At 55.0% G+C, this 19,972-nt stretch overlaps 2 protein-coding genes across 3 annotated transcripts; one reads left to right on the top strand and one right to left on the bottom strand.

Moving 5' to 3' along the window:
• The first annotated feature begins 11 nt into the window (after window positions 1-11).
• On the top strand, window positions 12-6,648 carry LOC117645303 (dual serine/threonine and tyrosine protein kinase-like). Its single transcript, XM_034385374.1, has 15 exons — window positions 12-151; window positions 774-911; window positions 989-1,166; window positions 1,250-1,394; window positions 1,812-2,009; window positions 2,100-2,364; window positions 2,459-2,634; window positions 2,717-2,948; window positions 3,027-3,397; window positions 3,475-3,687; window positions 3,771-3,954; window positions 4,039-4,195; window positions 4,281-4,527; window positions 4,609-4,858; window positions 4,943-6,648. The coding sequence occupies exons 2-15, from the start codon at window positions 788-790 to the stop codon at window positions 5,266-5,268; spliced, it is 3,066 nt and encodes a 1,021-aa protein (XP_034241265.1). The 5' UTR covers window positions 12-151; window positions 774-787; the 3' UTR covers window positions 5,269-6,648.
• On the bottom strand, window positions 6,228-7,323 carry LOC117645307. 2 transcript variants are annotated; one of them, XM_034385379.1, is made up of 3 exons: window positions 7,147-7,323; window positions 6,868-7,020; window positions 6,228-6,763 (listed from the first exon to the last, which is right to left on the bottom strand). In XM_034385379.1, exons 2-3 carry the CDS (start codon window positions 6,989-6,991, stop codon window positions 6,552-6,554), a joined length of 336 nt encoding a protein of 111 aa, XP_034241270.1. In that variant the 5' UTR covers window positions 6,992-7,020; window positions 7,147-7,323; the 3' UTR covers window positions 6,228-6,551. The 2 variants fall into 2 exon arrangements, with proteins under 2 accessions (XP_034241270.1, XP_034241271.1); XM_034385380.1 differs by having other exon boundaries at window positions 6,868-6,992.
• Window positions 7,324-19,972: the final 12,649 nt, after the last annotated feature.

Below are 19,972 nucleotides of genomic sequence, written 5' to 3'. Positions count from 1 at the left end.
TGGTACCGAGGCGTATATACCATGGTATATACGTTCGTTTTGTTCGCTGTCTGCATTTGAAACTTTTTATTCTGTCAGATTTTTTTTGCCGTTACGATTGTTAAGAGAAAAGCCCCATGTAAGCCCGACTTCTTTCAGGAACAATCTTATGGTGAGTATTTTGCCAATTAATTGTTATTGCGAAAATAAATGCATGTGACAAGAAAGAAAGTGTCAAGGTTAGTTTACAGGACTGTAGGCCTTTCGTCCCTTGTCAGATGTGGCCTATGTCATGTCTGTACCACTTGCTAGTGTTTCGGAGTGACGTTTGACTTTGATCTTCTGATCTGACACCGTGACCCCATGTGCCACAGAGTATTTGACAGAATATTCAAAAGCTTTCTCTTGCCCATTGTTTCTGGTCTTTTACATGTTAGTGGGGCTTGCAGCCTGGGCTGTATGTTGTTGTTTTTTTAAGCTTTCTTTCCAATAAAACTTTGAAAGATGTCGGCCAGTAGTTGTTACTTGTATGTCCTAATTCTGTCAATCTTGTAGCTCCATTAATCAACTGTTGTCATTTTTAAATTGATGAATCAATCATATGTTTTGATGTGGTCCGTTTCACTTGACAATGAATTTTCCTTATCTGACACCATTCTTCTGATTTATAGACGTTGTTTTTTTCTGAAACGAGCTCTCTTTTATTTTTTTCCAGTTAACTGACACATATTTACAGCTTGGTTTGTTCGTCTATGTCCATACTGTCTCTAAGACATTTCATTTTGTGTTCTCAGCTGCTACCTCTACAATGGCTTCTAATCTCCCTCATGAGTTTCGGAAATTCATGCGAAGCTCTCAACTCCTGGGACGTATCTTGAGTGAGACAAGTCGGTCCTTGAAGGAAATTGATGATGCTGGATTTTTTCAAGGAGGTTTGACAAACATTTATTTAAATTTCTGTGAATTATGCTGGCATCTGTCTCTAATATTTCTTTTCTATTAATTTCAGAGGAAGTAGAGCAAGAGTTGTTGGAAGTTGGAACCACCCATCAGCTGGAACAACTGTCTCGTTTTCTAGAGGGTCGTCCAGTTCTGGTAGTATTGGGTCAGTCATGTGAGGCTAGAGCACACTTTGTGAATGCTCTACTGGAAACAAATTTACTTCCAACTTCTGGAGGAAACTGGAGGTATGTTTATCGCAGCATTTTATGAACTTTAATGTTTTGCCTTTATTGCTTTCTGTTTTCTAAATAATAATGATTTTTTGTAGGTGGGCACGAATACTATTTGGCCGAGTAGGTCATGTCGCACTTACAGTTGGACTAGAGTTTGAAGTGGTCGAAAAGCTTCAAGCTCATGAGAAGCCATGGAGCACAGTTCCAGAAGAAGATCTGTTACGGCCCTCTGAGGAAGATGTTAGTTTAGACCTAATTCAGCGGTTCTCAACCTTGGGGTCGCGGTAAAATGTTGTGGAGTCGCGGCGAGGTGGCTGCGATCGCCTGGGGTCTGGGTCGCGGGGGTTTCCCGGCTGGCCTGCAGGCCGAGCACTGCCGGGAACATAGATTCGCGGAAACTGGAAAACCCACTGCCTGTTTGTCGCTGCACGAATGTTTGAAGGCCCGCATGCGCCGTGAGCAAGCGGGAAAATCCTTCTCAGAAGTGTAGGGAAGGGAGGGGGTGCTCGTGATGGGTCGGAAAATTTTTGGCTGCAAATCAGGGGTTGCGAGCCAAAAAAGGTTGAGAACCGCTGACCTAATTTAAAGCTTGTCATTATCTACATATCTTTTGTTTTTCTTAACAACTTTTCTCCTTTGTTTTATCTAATCTTGAAGATGGCTGTGGAGCACTTAGCTGTTGTGGAGGTGCAAATTTGCCACCCAATAGTTCGAGATGGAACAACGATTTTGGTTGTTCCAAGTTTGGACCATGCACAACCAGACGAGAGAGCTAGCCTCTCTCACATGCTGCAGTGTGACTCTGTTTTACCTTTGTTGGTCTATGCTATGGATCAACCCTCTTTAAGCCAAAACGTAAGTGACATGCTATAATAATAATAATAATAATAATAATAATAGTGAAGATTGAACCAAATTTTAACTAACCGACTTTTCTTACTACAGGATGTAGCTGAGCTTCATGAGCTGAAGCAGTTATTGCCTGACAGTCCCATATTTTTCACGATGGTCTCTGCAACCGTTGATTCAGGCAGTGTGGCTCCATCAAGTGATACGGCGTTAGAGCTCACTGAGTCTGAACAACACGAATTGCAGCATCAACAGGGTGCTCTTCCGCCACGAACACAAGAGGCAAAAGACAGGAAAGACGGTCGACCATGGAGAAAGGACTCTAAAACAGAAGCGTTAGCTCAGCAACTTGAGAGTTTAAGTAAGTTTTTGAAATAATTCCTTGTATAAAATTGGAAATTGTTCTAATCCTTGAAAATCGTTTTAATTGTTTCCTGGTTACTTTGTGTGCAAAGGCTTCCTGACATCTGAAGAGGCATGTGGCCCGACCCCCAAAAATGGTTTGCGTGGTGAACGTTTCAATCGAAAATCTTGCCTTGTTAGTGGGTTGGATCACCTTGAAGTTTTAAATCTGTTCGTCAGAGGAGTGCTGAGGTCCCACCTTGTGACTGTAGCAATGCATTTGAATCAGGTATGAATCCTTGCTTCTGGCTGAAGCCAGCACTATCTCTCAGGCTGTACTTACATCATTACTTTGTCCTGTCTCTCTGCAGGTTCATTGTGCTATACTTCGTAGATTTATATTATGTGCATTTGACAAAGCTCGTGAAATCCAAATAACCCCTCGCCGCATGAGGTATGCTTTGGAAAAAGAGACAGAGCTGTATCGTGCTCTTGTAGCCATGGCCAGTGAAAAGCAAGCCGAGGTGACTGATCTCATTGCAAGTACTTTGGAAAGTATGCAGTCAGAGCTGGTGGAAGAAGCTGCACAGTATCAGTACAGAGGTTGGCCAAACTTATTTATGTTTATCTTGGGCATTTTCTGTGTTTCACAGCAACTCATTGTTTATCCTTTTTTATTAGGAGCAAGTCTTTCATCAGCTGGTGAAAGCGGACCAGAGGGTACTCCAAGAGCAGTGCGCTTAGCAGCAACTGAAATCCAGCAACTTGTTCTCTCCCGTCTATCCCATGCTGTGGCTACAAGACTTGTTTGCTCAATGGATTGTCTTCAGGATTCTGTAGTGGGAACGCTCATAAGAACCCTTTGCAGTCTTGAAAGAACGGAGCGTTCTGAAACTGGAGAAGTGGCAGACATAGCAGAGCCTGAGCTTTTTGTGTCACAAGATTGTAAAGAAACATCTGAAAGTTGGGATTTCTCCAGTTGCACTGAATCTCAAGGGTTGGTTGTATCTAGTAATCAAGGACCTCAACTCGCCAGTGATGCCTTGAAACAAGTATGAGCAGTGATACAAGTTTTTGAGTTCATGCTGTTTAGTCCTCCAAGTAACACTTCCACCTCTTTTGTTTTAAGATCTTGAGCGCTGCATACTCTGTACAACTTTCTACATCAACATCTTCCTCTTTACTTCATGGATTTCTGGAAAGGCTGAGACAACTTCTACACAGTGTCCAGCTGCCATGGAGTGCACCTCCACGTCTTGATGCTGCATGGAGACGAAGAGTAGCCACCGAAATGTTGGAGAGTTTGAGCCCCCAGCGACTAGCCAAGTCAATCTCTTCTCAGGTTAGTAAATGTGTGCACAGTGCCTTGTTACTAAAGCTAGGGAGTGTGATATCAAAGTGCATTCTTCCCCCTTCAAATTTTAGTTTAGAGATCGAGTGCGACTGTCGCACGAAGCATTCCTAGCTGCCTTAAGGTCACTCGCCAATCATTACACTGGGCATTTAGAAAAGACTGAGGAACAGAGAATTGCTATTCGCGGACACCATGCCCCTAGACTAGCAAGATTGGCACTTGAAACCACATCTATTGCTGATATGGTCCGATATGGTTGGTATTGCGGTTCTTAGATCTTACATAATGTAATTTAAATTCATAACCTCCACTTATTTTCTTCTTTTTTATTCATGTAAGGTATGCCTCAACTGGGAAAGGAAATTGGTCGAGGTCAATACGGTGTTGTATTTTCATGTGAATCTTGGGGTGGAGCTGGTCCATGTGCTGTAAAATCTGTTGTTCCACCTGATGACAAGCACTGGAATGATTTAGCTATGGAATTTTATTACACAAGGTAACAAAAAGAACCTGTATCTGGGTATTACAGCTAACTTAAAACAAGCGGTAAGTCTAATTGTCTCACTTAAATGTTATTTAAGGACTGTCCCGGAGCACCCTCGAATCGTGCGACTCAGAGGATCAGTTGTTGATCATAGCTATGGAGGAGGCTGTTCACCTGCAGTTCTACTTGTGATGGATCGCTTGACAAGAGATTTGTATTCAGGCTTACGCTCGGGCTTACCATGGCTAACACGCCTTCGAATAGCTATTGATGTTGTGGAGGGTATCAGATTCTTGCATTCTCAAGGATTGGTGCACAGAGATGTTAAATTAAAGAATGTCCTAGTAAGTTGTGCACTTTGCCTCAAACAATAATTTCTTGGTCCCATATTTTCATTTTTTTAACAAGTCTCTCTTTGTCTTTAGCTGGATTGTGATAATCGAGCCAAACTTACTGACCTGGGATTCTGTATTCCGGAAGCAATGATGTCTGGTAGCATTGTTGGCACTCCAGTCCATATGGCTCCAGAAATGCATTCTGGCCATTATGATTCTAGTGTTGATGTGTATGCATTTGGAATTTTACTATGGTACATCTGTGCCGGCAGTGTCAAACTGCCATCATCTTTTGAGCAATTTCTCAACAAAGAGCAACTGTGGACATACGTCCGTAGGGGTATGTGAAACTCTACGACAATTAAGCCTTAACTGCAAGTATGTAAAAACGACTTACTCTTTGGGCACTCTCGTTTGTTTGTAGGAACCCGTCCCGAGAAGTTGGCTCAGTTTGACGAGGACTGCTGGCAGTTGATGGAAGAGTGCTGGTCTGGGGACCCTGCTGCTAGGCCACTTCTCGGCTATGTCCAGCCTCAATTAGAGAAAATAATGGAAAGATATTGCGGCCAGAATGGCCACTCTCATGAACATTTGGACGGAGCTGAGACTCCGGGAACCAGCCAAGTGAACGGGAATGAAGGGTTGGCCCTGCCCTTCACTGGGAACGACCACTGCTCCACCCCAGCCACACCAATGCCGGGGCCCGTCCCTTCGTCCACTGACTTTTGGCAGCATGTGAGGGAAGTATAGTGAGCCGAGTGGTTTTGGATGTTGTGATAGGAATCTCAATTATTTCAACTCAGTGTACTTAGTTCCGATTGTTTTTATTCCTTTTATGTATTTTTAGTCATCCAATTTTCAGTGAACCTGCTTGTTCTGTAAGTTAGTCATTAAAATCCCATTTTACTCAGAATAAACTCATTCTACATCTACATTTTCAATCTGCGGATTATGATCCACACTGTAGGTAGCATTCCCATGTTAATGTGGCCTTAACTTTTTTTTTTTTTTTTTGAATTGCTATGATCTGATAAAATATTCTGACTAATGCACAGTAAGTTACTCATATACATTAAAGGGAAATAAACCTTTAATTTGTAGCTGAGTTTTAATGATTTTTGTGACCATTTGTTTAAACTCAGAAGAAATTTTATTGTGACAATCAACTTCCAGGAAAAAGGTGACAATAAAATGTAACGCTCCTTTTTATCCCATTTCTTCTCTTATGTGATATTGGTTTGTAAAACTAAGATATTTGTATGTGAGAAACCTGTAGAGGTTTATAATTTTACTGACTGACTATTGTTCTTTAACTCTTGTAGAAGTCGTGCATTTTTATTTTGAACCAAATGTCTTCCTTCCTTATTTCATATTGTTATATCCTTTTGTGGTAGTTACTCCTTGTTGCTGTCCATTGTATACTGACATCACAGGAATGGAGCAAGTTTCATCATGGTGTTGGAAAGTCACCTGTTTACCTTCCCTAGTCTCTCTTTTGATGCTACCACAATAATTTTTGTAGCATATTTTACTTTTTAATTACTATTAGTTCTTTGTTGTTTATTTATACATATGCTTATGGCTTAGGAGTAGGTGTACATGTTATTATTTTGTACTTGTTGATTTTAAGACTGATTCGCGCATTTTGCATTAAATTAGATTACCCTGTCATAAGTAGGAATTGGATGAATTAGACAAGTAAGGAAAAATGAAGCAAACCCCTGTTCAGTCAGTTTATTTTACACCGCATGAGACATCAATATGTAAATCACATTCACTCATGTTGCTTCTTGTATTTCACTCTGTTTTGATCCTTAACACTATTCAGTATTTTGTTTTCTGTTGAGGAAAAAGTCCAGTTATGTGCATCAAGGTCCATACTATTTTAAAACAGTTATGTTTTCCCTTGTACTCTAATAAAGCATATTTTTTTTACTGAAGAACTTTGTTACAATATTTAATAGTTTAAATTTTCCTAATGTGTTTTGCTAGCTACAGTCATTGCCAAGAACAAATTTGAAAATGTCACAATGTTACTTCAAGTCTGCAATTGCTCCTTCATTACTATCAGGTTGAACTGGATTGCGCATAGATTCTCTGTGCGCCTTTAAGATTAAATTACACTCTTGTGACATCTCTTTTGAAACTATGTATCCGACCACAGATCCAATGCCACCTGATACAACAATACTGTATTTATTATAAATTGGAAACTTTTTGAGAATGAAGTATGATGCTGATGTGGCTGCAAACAGAAGACAAAATTCAGAAATTTGAGAATCTAATAATGGCAAAGGACACACAACGGCATTGTTCTTTTACGAATTCTTTCACAAACATGATTTGTACCTATGGACAGAGCTGCCAGGCCAGCAGCATACGATCTGTAACAGCATTCCTTGTATTTTTTTATTCGTAGATTCAATGAAAGTTGGTCAATTGGAGGTTCTGTGGGTTTTGCGGATTGGTCCATTCTAGATTCCAAAAAATAAAATGGATCGACTGTAAAAATTGATCATATTAATGAAGAACCATAGGGTTATGGAATTGGTAAAGTGCTTGACAAAGGCCAAAATTAGAAAACATCAAAAGAAAAAGACAACATCATTGAGACGATTCGATACTCACCAGTTAGCTGTCAGTTCAAATGTTATCCTCTGCGAGATAAATTCGCTTTACATAACCAAAACAAACATTCTCAAATCGTCTGCTGCTGTCTGCCAATAACGCTGCACGGTGCTGCTCCCTAGCGGAGCGGCTGCAAACTACAAAGTGAAGGGGGCTACGGTCCGATCCGTTTCCGGCAAGAAGCTCGAATTTCGAATCTCAAATTCACTCCGTGGATTGTTGCAGGGACTACATTGCTGAAAGATAACGCAGTGAGGTGGGACCAAATTGAGAAGTAGCTCAGCAACGCACCGCGTTTCCAGTTGAGTAAAACAAAGTTTGTCACTTGCAGACTCTAGCAGACAGCTCCGCGTTTTTGACACCCCCTCCCCTCAGTCCCCGCACCACGGTAATGGCAACGTACGGACCGAAATGACTAAAAAACATTCGGTCTTGGAATGCTTCTAATCTGAGAAAAATATTAAAAATATTGACAATGTGTGAGATTATTCCGTTTTTGTGTGGAATTTCGTCTCTCAGTTTCGTCATCGAGGATGAGACATCGGTAGCTGCTTTGTGCCGCCGTGTTGGCAACCGCGGTTGAGTCAGTCTGAAAGGATTATTTGACTTTGCGTGTTGTGGGCCGTTGGTCGCTGTTGGCGTGCGTTTTCTCGCGATCTGTTTGGAAACCGTTCTCGCCTGGTGATTAAAAATGCAAAGAAGCGGTAAGTGTTCCCCGGCAGGACGCGGTCCGTCGCTGTATTGTCAGTGCTGGCGCATGCTGGCGTGTGGAGTGCCCGAGTCACAACCCGGCGTATAGGCTTCCTCAAGCCCGTCCTGGTCCTGGACTCGGTGGCGCCAATCGCCTTCACTGTAAATTTGGGCATGTTGTCGACACGGGTGGCTCCCTGTCGGCATCGGGGGGGTTTTGGGCAACGAGGCGCGAATTTACCGGCTCCGGTTTCAGCCACCACCGAGTGCGTTTGTTGTTGGGAGTGGCGAGAGAGGTTAGCGGGCCCCCTGCCTTTGTCCAGAACCCCCCCCCTCTCCCCCAACCCCGTACGTCACATACCTGACCTGTCACAGCTTTAGGGTGTGGGCCGGGGTCTACCTGCTGCCACAGGCCCCAGGTCTCGGGCATGCAGTGACTAGGTGTTTGAAACCGTTGCGCAGTACTTTTGTTGTTTGGGGCGGAGTGCCTAAGGCGTCAGTCCAGCTGGTAAAATAGTTTGCGACAAATGTCATGTTGGTAGTTTCATCGCAGCTGACTCAACTTGTATATCGCATTCCTAGTTTGTTTGCAGTTGCACTGCCCATGTGGAAGTCTCTTGTCCTTTTAGCTCTTTGAGTGTCGATGACTTGGGCTTTGCACCATGGCACAGGTTTACAGTTGAATTTTCGAGGGTCTTTGGTGTGTTGATCGTCACACTGCAAGCCTTAGATGTAGTTTAAAATTAGGAGTCTGGTGGTTTTTTTTTAGTGAGTTGAAACAACTACACCCTTAATACCCTCTTGCCTTCTGTCATTCTCACTGCTTTGAGTTCCTTTTCTTGAAATAGTGTCAATTATTTGAGCGCAAACTTATTTTGTGAAATGGTTACAGTTCTCTGAGGCGCTGTCTCAACTTTCCCCTCGGAATGCAGACCCACCCCTCCATCAGTTCGAGTCGTTCCAGGTCGTTCTTTGAACCTGCACCGTCTTGACTTCACCTCTGTGCGTGGGGTAGTTACCGGGCGCGCGGAGTATTTCCGGACCGCACAGTGGGCCAGAAGACCAGTGGAGCGGCCAAAATTCTAGACGCGTTTTGAGCTCCAGGGTCGCGAAATGGGACACCAACCGAACGTGTGACCCCACCAATGGATTCCTCGTTCGGAGAGCTATCCATTGGCGGGGTCACACGTTCGATTTGAGGCCCATTTAGCGACTCTGGAGCTCAAAACGCGTCCAGAATTTTGGCCGCTCCACCGGCCTTCTGGCCCACTGTGGACCGGGGAATGCCTGCAGGCTGATTCCGAACAGAGCCGTCCCTCGCACCCCCACGGAACAACGTCCCAGTGAGTGCGAGAGAGGCAGAGCGACGAACGCAACGCCTGTTCAGGACGAGCCTGCCGTGGCGTGCCGGCCTGCCTGCCTGTTTACCGTGTAAACACTCCTCTCGCTCGCCCTGTTTGTTTACCCGTTCGAGTTGAACGTGGAACACCCCGTCGGGCCCCGCGAAGCCGCGACGCCGCGAAGCAACACGCGGAACACGCAAGGGGGCGTTCCCTCTAGAGTCCCTCTGGCTTTCCCGAGCCGTCACTTGTTTCAAACGGAATGCAACCAAAGCGCCGAGAGAAAAGTAACCCAAATTCGGAACAGGCCAGACCTTTCTGGTCTACTGTGGGCCAGAAGACCGGCGGAGGTGGCTGAAACTCTCGACGCGTTTTGAGCTCCAGAGTCTCTGAAATGGTCTCGAACCGAACGTGTGATCCCCCCATCGTTCGGAGAGCAATCCATTGGTGGGGTCACACGTTTGGTTCGAGTCCTGTTCAGCGACTCTGGAGCTCAAAACGCGTCTATCGTTTCGGCCGCCTCCGCCGGTCTTCTGGCCCACTGTGCAGTCGTGTCAAGACGTCTCGATTAGGGTTGCCGACCGAATGGCGCTGGGGGTGGCAGCGCTAGCAACGGCCAGTCATCGCGAAGGTCGTGTTGCCGTTTCCGGGCCCTTCCGGCCGCCCTTGTGCCTGCACTGCAAGGGGTAGCGCGGCCGGCTATTCCCGGCCCAGTGAAAGTGGCACTTGGGGGGCGTGAGTGGCGCATCGCGCTTCGCGCATCGGACATGGGACGCGCAACAAGCGAGCGGTCTCCTCGCTCTGTCTCTCTCGCACCCCTGCGGTGCCCTGGGGGACGCCCCGTGAGTGCGAGAGAGAGAGGCGCCGTCCATTAGTGATGACGGTCTTAATTATTGCGTGACCAGTGAACGTGATCCCCCTCCCTTTCCTGTGCGAGCGAGGGAGAAGGAGAGCCGGCCCCGTGCACCATTGATTGGGACTTCCGCACAAGCCACTATTAGGTGATCAGACGTGTAATTATGAAACGTCAAAAAAATTTAAGTTTTCTTTTAGCTTTGTAAATTTTTGTTACATTTGAATTTTAATACAATTTTTAGCTTTTTTCAAAAAATTTAAATCAAGTGACTTTTTCTTAAAAAAATACCTAACACTTTTTTTTTTACTTTTTAAAAAGATTTCTGACACTTTTTAATTTTTTAATTTTGTAACTTTCTGCACTTTTAAAAATATAATGACTTGAATTTTGGTGTGGCGCTATGGAGGTGGTGAGGCGGGGATAACCTGATCCAGGATGGGGATGGATAAACGTCGCCCGTGTTAGGGCTAAGATGGGGGGGGGTGGGGGGCGGTTTGCGCGCCGCTGCCCAGTGGACAGGGCGGCGCTCTGTCTCTCTCGCACCCCATACGAAACGCCCCATGAGTGCGAGAGAGAGAGAAAGAGATGCGAACTGCTGGTCAGTGGTGCACTCCAGCGCGATTGACCGAAATACCCCGCGGAAGCGCTGCCGTGGCGCCGGAGCGCGGCAGGGGTGGGGTTGTGGGGTTTGCGGGGCCCTGGGCCACCCTGGGCACGGTCAAGTAGCGCCCCGGCGCGGTGCCCCGGGCATGGCCAGCCTGGCCAGCCTGGCCTCTACGAGACTCCAGGGGTCCTCCGGGCCCGCCGCTTGCTGGAGGCTTGCTGGAGGCTTGCTGGAGGCAAGCGCGCGGCCATGGCGCCGAACCCGGCATCGATTCCCAACCCACTGCACCCCGCCCCTCCGCACCTCGCCCCGCCGCACCCCGCCGCACCCCGCCGCACCCCGCCGCACCCCGCCGCACCCCGCCACGACGCCCACCCCACCCCGTCCGCGGGCGGGCCGCGTGTCGCTCCCTCTCACTCTCTCCCTCCCTCTCTCTGGCCCTGGCGGTGCGGTACGGGTGCGCTGTGCTGTGCGCTGTGCGGCGGGGCGGTGAACGGACGGTACCAATCCACGCACGGCGGCCCGGCCTCGTCGAGTCCTGCCGCCCCGCCCCACCCCGCCCCGCCACCCCTTCGCTGGCCGCCACCCCCGGCGTGGGGCACCCTCCCCTCGCCAGGCTGCTGGAGTGCGCGGCGTCCCCCGCCCCGCCCCGCCCCGCCCCAAACCGCGTAGGCGCGGTGCGCGGGCTGCGCGCTGCACGCTGCCAGTTGGTGGCGAGCCCCTTGCCCGCGCTGGTCGGCTGGTTGGGTCGCAGACTCACTCGCAGAGGCCGGCGTCGAGGGATGCACAAGCTCGCCGACGGCATCTGTTGTTTGTGTGAGTGGACGTGACACGCCGCGACCCCCGGCACTGCCCCGGCACCCAGTACACTGCCCCCTACCCGGTAGGCACCTCGTTGCACGCTGTAGCTGTGTGTGTGTGTGTCTGTGTGAGTAGCGGTAGCTTGGACATCGACCCGCCGCCCCCGCCCCGCCCCACGCGGCCCCCCGGGGCCTTTATTTATTTGGACGCGCTGCGCCGCCCCGGGCCGTTGCGCCCTGGGATTGCGAGGGATTGGCGCTGGCGGCCTGGATGACGCCCTTCTCGTCGGCGGCTGGGCACGGCTGGGCCGCAGTGCGCCAAAGGCGCCAAGCAGCCGAACCAAAGCCAGCCCCGGGCCAAGCGGCGAGGCGGCGAGGCGATGGGGTTAGGGGGCGGAGCTCCAACGCCTACAGCGCGACGCGGCGGGGGCGGAGGCCGCTCTTCCTTGTTGGCGCAAGTCGGGGCTGTTTTCGGGGACGATTGCCACGGGTGTCGCACAGTGGGCCAGAAGACCGGTGGAGACGGCCGAAATTCTGGGCGCGTTTTGAGCTCCAGAGTCGCTAAATGGGACTGGAACCGAACGTGTGACCCCACCAATGGATTCCTCGTTCGGAGAGCAATCCATTGGTGGGGTCACACGTCCGGTTCGAGGCCTGTAAAGCGACTCAGGAGCTCAAAACGCGTCCGTGATTTTTACCGCCTTCACCGGTCTTCTGGCCCACTGTGTGTCGGCACTACTAGTTAGTATCAGAATACCTTTATCACCCGGGAGTCAAAATTACGAGTCAAAATGACACTTTGATACCCCGTAGTGAAGGACCCTAAAAAAGGCGATTTGTTTCCGCCTCCCCTTTTTTTTTTGGGGGGGGGGTTGATAAAGCGAGTTCCTCGGGGGCCGCCGAGGCGTCAACATGTGTGGGTCCGTGTCGCTCTCGACCCACAAAAACGCCCTCGCCCTTGCCTGATTTGGGGCTCGCTGCAGGCATCTGCGCTGTGTTTTACGTCGCTCGAGCCTGCTCCAGCCGCCGGCAGGGCCGTCCTTGCCTGGGGCGACGCTCGGAGCAGGCACCGGTGCTGCGTTTTGCGTCGACGCACCGGGGCCGTGCGTGGCCGAGCCGCGCCGTGGTCGGGGCCGGCCTGTCCACTGTCGTCGCGCGTGGGTCAAGTTCAGTGTCACAAGTGCTACCAGTGCGGTTCGTGCAAGCTACCACCGCCTAAAGGATACTGCGCTCCGAGGGACAACGCGGGGACCGGCAGCTGGACCGGCGGGGGGGGCCCGGCCCCGGACCCGCCGGGAGGTTTGATGCACCGCGGCCAATCTCGCGCCTCACCTGTGCACTGTACCCAGGACGGCCCTACTGACCGACAAATCGGCGCTGGCCCCTCCTCCCTCGGCCTGCACGTAGCGACACGAGGGAGCGAGGTCCGGCCCGGGTCCTCGGCCACGGGGCCTGGGTGCTGGCCCCCGCTCGGCGCTCTGAGGAGAGCCGTGCGGCCGGGCTGGCCTGTGGGCAGTGCTAGTGCCACGTCTATGTCGTTGTTATCGGGGCGTGCACCCCGCCGGGCCCACCTGACCGCTACACCGGCGCGGAACCAACCCTCCCTGGATTGCACGTTAGCACGACGGGACGGGCGACTTCCGGCTGGCCGCGGCCATGGGGCCTGAGTGCCGGCCCACCGCTCGGCCCTCCGAGGAGAGCCACGCGGCCGGGCTGGCCTGTGGGCAGTGCTAGTGCCACGTCTATGTCGTTGTTGTCGGGGCGTGCACCCCGCCGGGCCCACCTGACCGCTACACCGGCGCGGAACCAACCCTCCCTGGATTGCACGCTGGCCGAGGGGACGGGTGAATTCCGGCTGGCCGCGGCCATGGGGCCTGAGTGCCGGCCCACCGCCTGCCCCTTACGGGGGGTGACCGGGCGGACCGGCCAGCGGGTGGTACCCCTTTCTACGTCTTCTGACCTCGACCCGCTGGTGCCCGGGTGTCAGACCTACTACGGTCACCTCGTCGCGGTCGGCACTCGGCCGACGTGACCGGGCCGGCCGGAACCCGTCTGCACACCCTGGCCCAGGATGGCCCGCGACGCGCCAGGGCGGCCGCCCCGCTCACGGGCCGGGCCGCGGTCAGGCGATCATGTGTGCTAATAGGGCGGGCGTCGCGTAGGGAGGGGCGTTTCCCGCCCCGCGCGGGGCCTTCCGCTTCGTCCGCAGCCGGTTCCCATATCGCAGCCGCCCCCTCCCCCCCCCCCAAAGGTTGTCGTTTTGGTCGGCGTCTTTTCAGCTCGCAAGCGACGCAGCGCTGCTCGTCTCTGAGTCGATACTGCCGCGGTTGGTGAGGTCAAGGCGGGCCGGCGGCCGCCGCCGCCGGTCGACCGGCCACCGTCACCCTCCTTCCCGCGCGGCGGAGCGCGCCGGGCCGGGCCGGCCCATCAGGGCGGTCCGCTGAAGGGCGCCTGCACGTGTGCCCCAGCCTGCTGTCAGCGCCCACCCACCCTAACATCTGCTGAGTCTCCGCTGAGTCCCCGCACTTGTCGCACTACAGCGCCGTCGCCAGCCCGCCTACATCGCATCGTTTCGCGGAACGAGACCGCCGCCCAGGCCCTCCCCCTACCTGCTACTCCGCCCGCCCCCGAGCGCGGTCGTCGTGCTCGCTCCCTACAGCCCGTCCCTCACGTTCCCAGCGAAGGCAGCCGCTCCGGTCGGTGATTTTACAGCTTTCTGATGGCAACCCCTTCCGCTGCTTTGTGTCTACGCCGCCGAGGACACCTTTGCCTAGCCGGTTTGCCGTGGTTTATGCCTCCAGCCGGCGCGCCGCCCACAGCCCAGCCGCGCGGGGCCCAACGCACCGTCGGGTACGCACCCTTGCGTCCCCCTTCTCTTCGGCGTGGCCCTCGCGACCGCACCAGGCGCCTGCGTCCCTCAGCCAAATCTACACACTTGCCACTCCGGCATCGGCAAGTGTCCGTGTGTATCGGGCGCGACACGTGGGTGTCGGCGGCTTCGCGGAAGAGGCCCTCCTGCTGCACGGGGCCACATGGGGGTCGCCCCCCCCCTTCCCCCCCGGTCGCTGCGTAGCTCTGCGTTGTGTTGGGTCCCGCCCCCGACCACGCCCCTCGGGGGGCTGACAACATGCGCGTGAAACCTGACCCCGCCCTGGTTCTGGTCCAGAGGTGTCGCCTCGACAGCAGCGAGTCATAAAATCGGCGGATTGACACGCCTCGCCGTGGGATATTAGTCAGCTGGCCGTGCCATGGTCACCGCGAGGCCCGCCGGGAAGCCGCGAGGACGCCCAAGGAGCGGCGTGTGGACGCGGCCGAGGACACCATTGCGACCCTCCCCATCGCCAACTTGGAGCCACAGCAACGGACCGACGCCTGGACCGCCGTCACCACCGCCCTGCCGCCCTGAGCCGTCTTCCACGAGCAGCGGCGCGACGCGGCGAAGGCGCGGGTGCTGGACAACGCGCGCCGGCAAGAGGGACATCGTCTCCACCCTGCCTCCGCCAGCTACAGTCGCCTTCCCCTTCCCCCCTTCCCCCGGTTGGCAGTCGTATACTGTCGTCTCCTTTTTCAGCCTCTTCATTTCTTTCTAGCTCGCTCCCTTGGGAGCGCATCACCTCGGCAACAAACTCTTGAGATGCGTGATGTCTGTGTTATGTACACGTGCCTAGCGCAGACTGACCCCATGCTCCCCAGTAGGGCAGCGGGCACTACGACTATGCAGAAATCCTACCGCATCTGAGGTTGCGGAGAGGCCGCGCGAGGTCGGAGTGCCTTGCTGACTCGAACCGCTAAAGGTCTGCATAGGCCTAACAGCGCTGATGATGATGATGATGATGGTTGATAAAGCCTATTAGGGGTGCAGGATGTTGTTCCCACCCCCATGCGCTAATGAGTAGCACTTCATGACTCCAGCACTGTATCACGGCGTGGTGGTGGGGGTTGTTTTGGCGGCCAGGTGCGGCCAGGGCCTTGTCGGCGGCGTGGTGCCCCCACTGTCAAGCCTGATTACGCTGCAAGGGCTGCAAGCAAGCAAAGCAGGAGGGTCCTCGTGTGTCTTGCCGCGCCGCGCCTTGCGGGGACACACAGGGACCACCTGCAAGTGCTGCCTGCAGGCCGTAGCTCTGTCTCTCTCGCGCCCCTACCCCTGGAGTGCGAGTGCGAGAGAGACAGAGATAGAGGCGCCGCTTCGGCCCTCCCCTTGCGTGCACGCCGCGCGTGCTTCCCGCCCGCCCCGCAGACGATGTCGTCTCTCTCGCACTCATGGGGCGTCGCGTAGAGGTGCGAGTGAGACGGAATGCGTCTGCTGTCGCCGGCCGCCGAGAAGAAGTCCCTCAGGTTGGCCGCTGCACAGTGGGCCAGAAGACCGGTGGAGGCGGCCGAAACTTTAACCGCGTTTTGAGCTCCAGAGTCGCTAAATGGGACTAGAACCGAACGTGTGACCCCACCAATGGATTGCTCTCCGAACGAGGAATCCATTGGTGGGGTCACTCGTTCGGTTCGAGTCCTGTTTAGCGACTACGGAGATCAAAACGTGGTTAGAGTTATGGCCGCCTCCACCGGTCTTCTGGCCCACTGTGCGCTGCCCGGTCCCGCCTCTCTTCTCACAGTGTAGTCGCGTGGGTGGGGTGGGGGTGCAAAGAGCACAAAAAGCGCGGTTATCGTTGTTGTCGATGTCGTTTGGCTAAGTGCGTTGTTATCTGGGCTGGCTTCCGCCCGTTGCCTGCCGGCCTGCCAGTGTGCCGGTGCCGGGGAAGACCGCCTCAGTGTCCAGTGCGTCCAGCGAGGCTCGGACAGTGTGGGCGCCACCTAACGGCGCGTCGCGGAACCACAGCCTGGCGAAAGAGAGAGGGAGAAATGGCGGGGGAGACGCGAGGGGACGGGTCCGCTCTGGAAATAGGTAACGCGATTTTCACGAGGTCGTTATCGGAATTTTAGTACTGGTCACCTTGCGTGCTGGAGACTGATTCCAAACACTGCCTTCGTCGCCCGCACTCACTCTCACAGTGGAGTGGAGAAAGAGAGCATTGTTGGCATATTTTGCACTTTGGCCACCACCCTTGCAGTGTACTCGTTGAACCCCTTTCCTGCTTGTCATTCGCCCGTGCTAATATAAAATTCCCATCCCAAATTTTTTTCGCTGCCTTTTTTTTTCTGTGATTATTACACGTGGTTTAGCAGTGTAGGCGCGACGGGCCGCGCGGACACGGCTGTCTGCGCGTGGGATCTCTCTATGCGCCGTTGTTGTTGTGATTTGTGCGTCGCGATTGCCAAAGAGCTGCAGCCAGCGCGTCTAGCGCGTTGCCCCGGACGACGGTGCGCCGACGGCGGGGCGGGCTGCGTCGCCCTCTCCGTCTGTCTCTCTCACTCACTCTCGCGCTGTTTTCCATTTCTGTCCCCATCGCTCCCGGCCGGGGCGTTCCGGACGCGGAGCGCTAAACGCCGCGGCGTCGCGGCCCCCGTCACCGTCATGCAGTTGTGTTGTGTGCACGGCGGTGCACTGCAGTGTGGACGCGGGTCTCACGGGTCTTGGTGTGCTTCTCTCTGTTCCCGCTGCCGCTGCTGCCGCTGCCCATCCACCACGGCGCCATGGCCTCTGCCTCCGCCCCGCCGCCCTCGCTGCCTTTGGAACGGGAAATCTGGACAGCGGTGAGTACCATTCACGGTCACGGCGTTGTTCGCGACGGCGCCGTCAGCAAGTCGGTAAGCGGAAGAAAAGAAAAAGCAACACAACGGAGAATGTTGTCATGTGCTTGACGGCCTCCTCCAGTGTGTCGGCGGCAGGCCGACGGTGGTGGATTTTCAGGTTGCGAAGCTAAATGGTTCCCGGATCGGTCTTGCTTCTGCAACCCTCATCGTTGATTTTCTCTCGACTTGGTGAAAATCTAGTGTCCGAGGTTCAAGATTGCCTTCTGTGTCGTATGAAATTTTTTCCAGTGCATTGTAGCCCCGCGCTGGCTTTGCTGCCTGTAGTACGTACAGACGGCCTGATACTGTATCGGCGTGTTGTTCTTTGTCAGCACACTGCCATCTGCGCGGAGCCTCGCGGGGCACCGCGGACCCGCTGACTCTGCCGTATTGAGCGTCGCGATCTCAACGCCTCCGAGTCCGTCGCGAGCCTCCCCGCTCTCCAGAAGAGCGCCGCTGTTTGAATTTTCCCGCCAAACCAACTGACTGTCGGCGCCACGCCCACCCCGACTCCGCTTCCTCGCTCTGTCTCTCTCGCGCTCATGGAGTGCGCCTTAGGGGAGCAAGGGAGACAGCGACAAGTGCGGCGCGCAGCGGAATCGGACTGGCCCACTGTGCGGCGACGGGGATGCTCCCTCCCCCTCCCCCCGCGTCTCCCCGGAGAACGGAGAGAGGAAGAGAGAGCGCGGACCAACGCAGCGCGCAGTCGCGTCGTCATGGCGACGGAGGGTGTGGCGCTGCTTGCGCTGCTGTGTGCGCTGGGGTGGGGGTGGCCGATTGAACGCCTGGGCCTGGCCCGGCTTGGGAGGGGGAGGGGAGGGCGTGAAGTGTTTGGGGCACTTGAGCGCACTTGAGACGGTTGACGGATTTCCAGGACTCTTGAACGCCGCGACCAATTCAGTGTGGAGTTTGTTGAAAGTCCAGCCTTTTTAACACTGAACGGACCCCAGTGTGTCCAGTTTGCTGGCATCACTGCTGCCTCATTAGATGTCAATCTACCGCGATGCGCCTTTGCCTACCTCTGCCAAGCAAAGCCCGGGCTTCGCTCCGGAGAAGTTGCCCAGTGGGCGGGCTGAGGTTGGCAACCCTTTCGACGCTGGTGCGTCGTGGGAATTTCGGCCTCATTGTGTGGCTACACCACTGGCCAGCGTGGGCGGTCTCTCTCGGTTGGGGTAGCGACAACGCACCGCACTGGTTTGGAATGCAGTGTGGGTGCTCTAATCGTGCGAAGGAATGATCGCCGTCGCCTTTAAATCGCCGAAATATCAAGACACGTGCGTGCCCCGCGGCTCCCTGGGGCGGTTCGTCGCTCCGTCTCTCTCGCACCCGCAGGCCCGCGCCATGCGCCGTGCGAGTGCGAGAGAGACGGACGGCGTGGCCGTGGATTGGCGACGCGTGCTCTATCGCGGCGCCGCTATCTCGCACTGCACTGCAGCGCGCCGCGGGCAGGTCGCCGGGCGCGCGTTTCGGCGCCGCCGGCACACTGATTCCGTCGCTCTGTCTCTCTCGCACCGCTCGGGACGCCCCACGAGTGCGAGAGAGAACAACATGGCATGCAGTCATAACAAGATCCGCGCCGTGCCGAAGTGCCGCCCGGTCGCACCCCTGCAGGGCCCTGGAGAGGCAAGGGGTAGCTACCGCCGGCTACAGCCGCCCCCGCGCGGGGTATCGCCGAGGCGTGACGTCAGTGACTCCACGACGCCCCCCGCCGCCCCCGCCGCGTAGCCGAGTCCCCGGAGGGATGACCGCCTTGCCCGCACCTGTGCGGTGTAGGTATCACGGACGGGCGCCCTGCCTCGCCCTGCCTGGGGGTTGTTTGGCCGCACCGGACTACCCCCTCCCCGCCAGAGTGTTGCAATGCGTCAGTGTCGGGGGGGGGGGGGGGGGGGGCTGCAACGGCCGGAAGTGGACCTGGGGAGGAACGAAGGCTCTTGGTGCACGCTCACGGTGTCGTGTTCCTGGTCGACCCGGTCGCCGGCGTGGTGGTGCTGGCGCTGGCGGGGTCGGCACGCCATCCGGAACAGTCCGGAACCGCTGTGGTTAGAATTCGGGGGGCGGCGGTGATGGATCGGGGCGTTCTCGGCGGTCACGAGGCCCCGTCGACGCCGTCGTCGGTGCCGCCTTGTGCAGCGCGGCGCTTAGCGACGCCCCCGCCGGATTAGCGGGCAGGTGCAAGGGCCCGTCTGCGGGCCTCTGTCTCTCTCGCACTCGTGGGCCGCCTCGTGCGGGTGCGAGAGAGACGGAGCGACGGTCGGAGGTCCGCGTCGACGGTCCGGGCTTTCCAGGCGCGCTGCTCTTGATTTACGCCCGGCCCCCGTGCCGTGCCGGGGAAAATGCTGAAAATGATGCCGCAATCACGCTGCCGAGAAGGCAAAGTAAGGGCCGCTGGAGGCGTTCGTGTTTCGTGACGGCGGGGCGCTTTTTCGCTATTTTTGGAGCCGTAGGTCGCGGCTAGGGGCCAAGGGAAGAGACTCGGCGGCCTGGAGGTCGACGGGGACGTCGGCAGTGTACCGACGGCGTCCTTGAATCAAAGCCACCCCTTTCCGTGCGCGCTGCGCTGCGCGTCTGTCCGGTGCATCGCGGGGCGGGGCGGGGCGGGGCCGGTTATGAGTCAGTCTCTCTCCCTTCCCCGACGCCGCCGTACCGCCCCGCCGCCGCGGCTTCCCTCCTCTCTCTCTCTCGGGCCGGCCGCCGCGCTGGCAGCCAGGCGGCAAGCCCGAGCAGCCAGCCCGCCCGCCAGGGGCAGCCAGGGGCGGGGGGAGAGCCCAGCCCGCGCGTCGAGCCGAGCACGCCGACGAGCGCAAGCGCGCAGCCGCGCCACGGCGGGAGCGGCCGAGCCGAGCCGGCCAAC

Source organism: Thrips palmi, unplaced genomic scaffold (genome assembly GCF_012932325.1).
Source record: "Thrips palmi isolate BJ-2018 unplaced genomic scaffold, TpBJ-2018v1 HiC_scaffold_18, whole genome shotgun sequence".
Taxonomy (NCBI): Eukaryota; Metazoa; Arthropoda; class Insecta; order Thysanoptera; family Thripidae; genus Thrips; species Thrips palmi.
Note: the sequence above shows the minus strand (reverse complement) of the source record. Positions and strands in the feature narration are given on the sequence as shown.

Excerpts from the sequence above, each read along its gene's own strand:
- LOC117645303 (XM_034385374.1), top strand. The coding sequence starts at position 788 with ATGGCTTCTAATCTCCCTCATGAGTTTCGGAAATTCATGCGAAGCTCT. Across the intron at positions 2,949-3,026 it reads TGCACAGTATCAGTACAGAG|GAGCAAGTCTTTCATCAGCT; the intron begins GTTGGCCAAACT and ends CTTTTTTATTAG. Across the intron at positions 3,955-4,038 it reads TGCTGATATGGTCCGATATG|GTATGCCTCAACTGGGAAAG; the intron begins GTTGGTATTGCG and ends TATTCATGTAAG.
- LOC117645307 (XM_034385379.1), bottom strand. The coding sequence starts at position 6,991 with ATGGACCAATCCGCAAAACCCACAGAACCTCCAATTGACCAACTTTCA. Across the intron at positions 6,764-6,867 it reads CCTGGCAGCTCTGTCCATAG|CCACATCAGCATCATACTTC; the intron begins GTACAAATCATG and ends TTCTGTTTGCAG.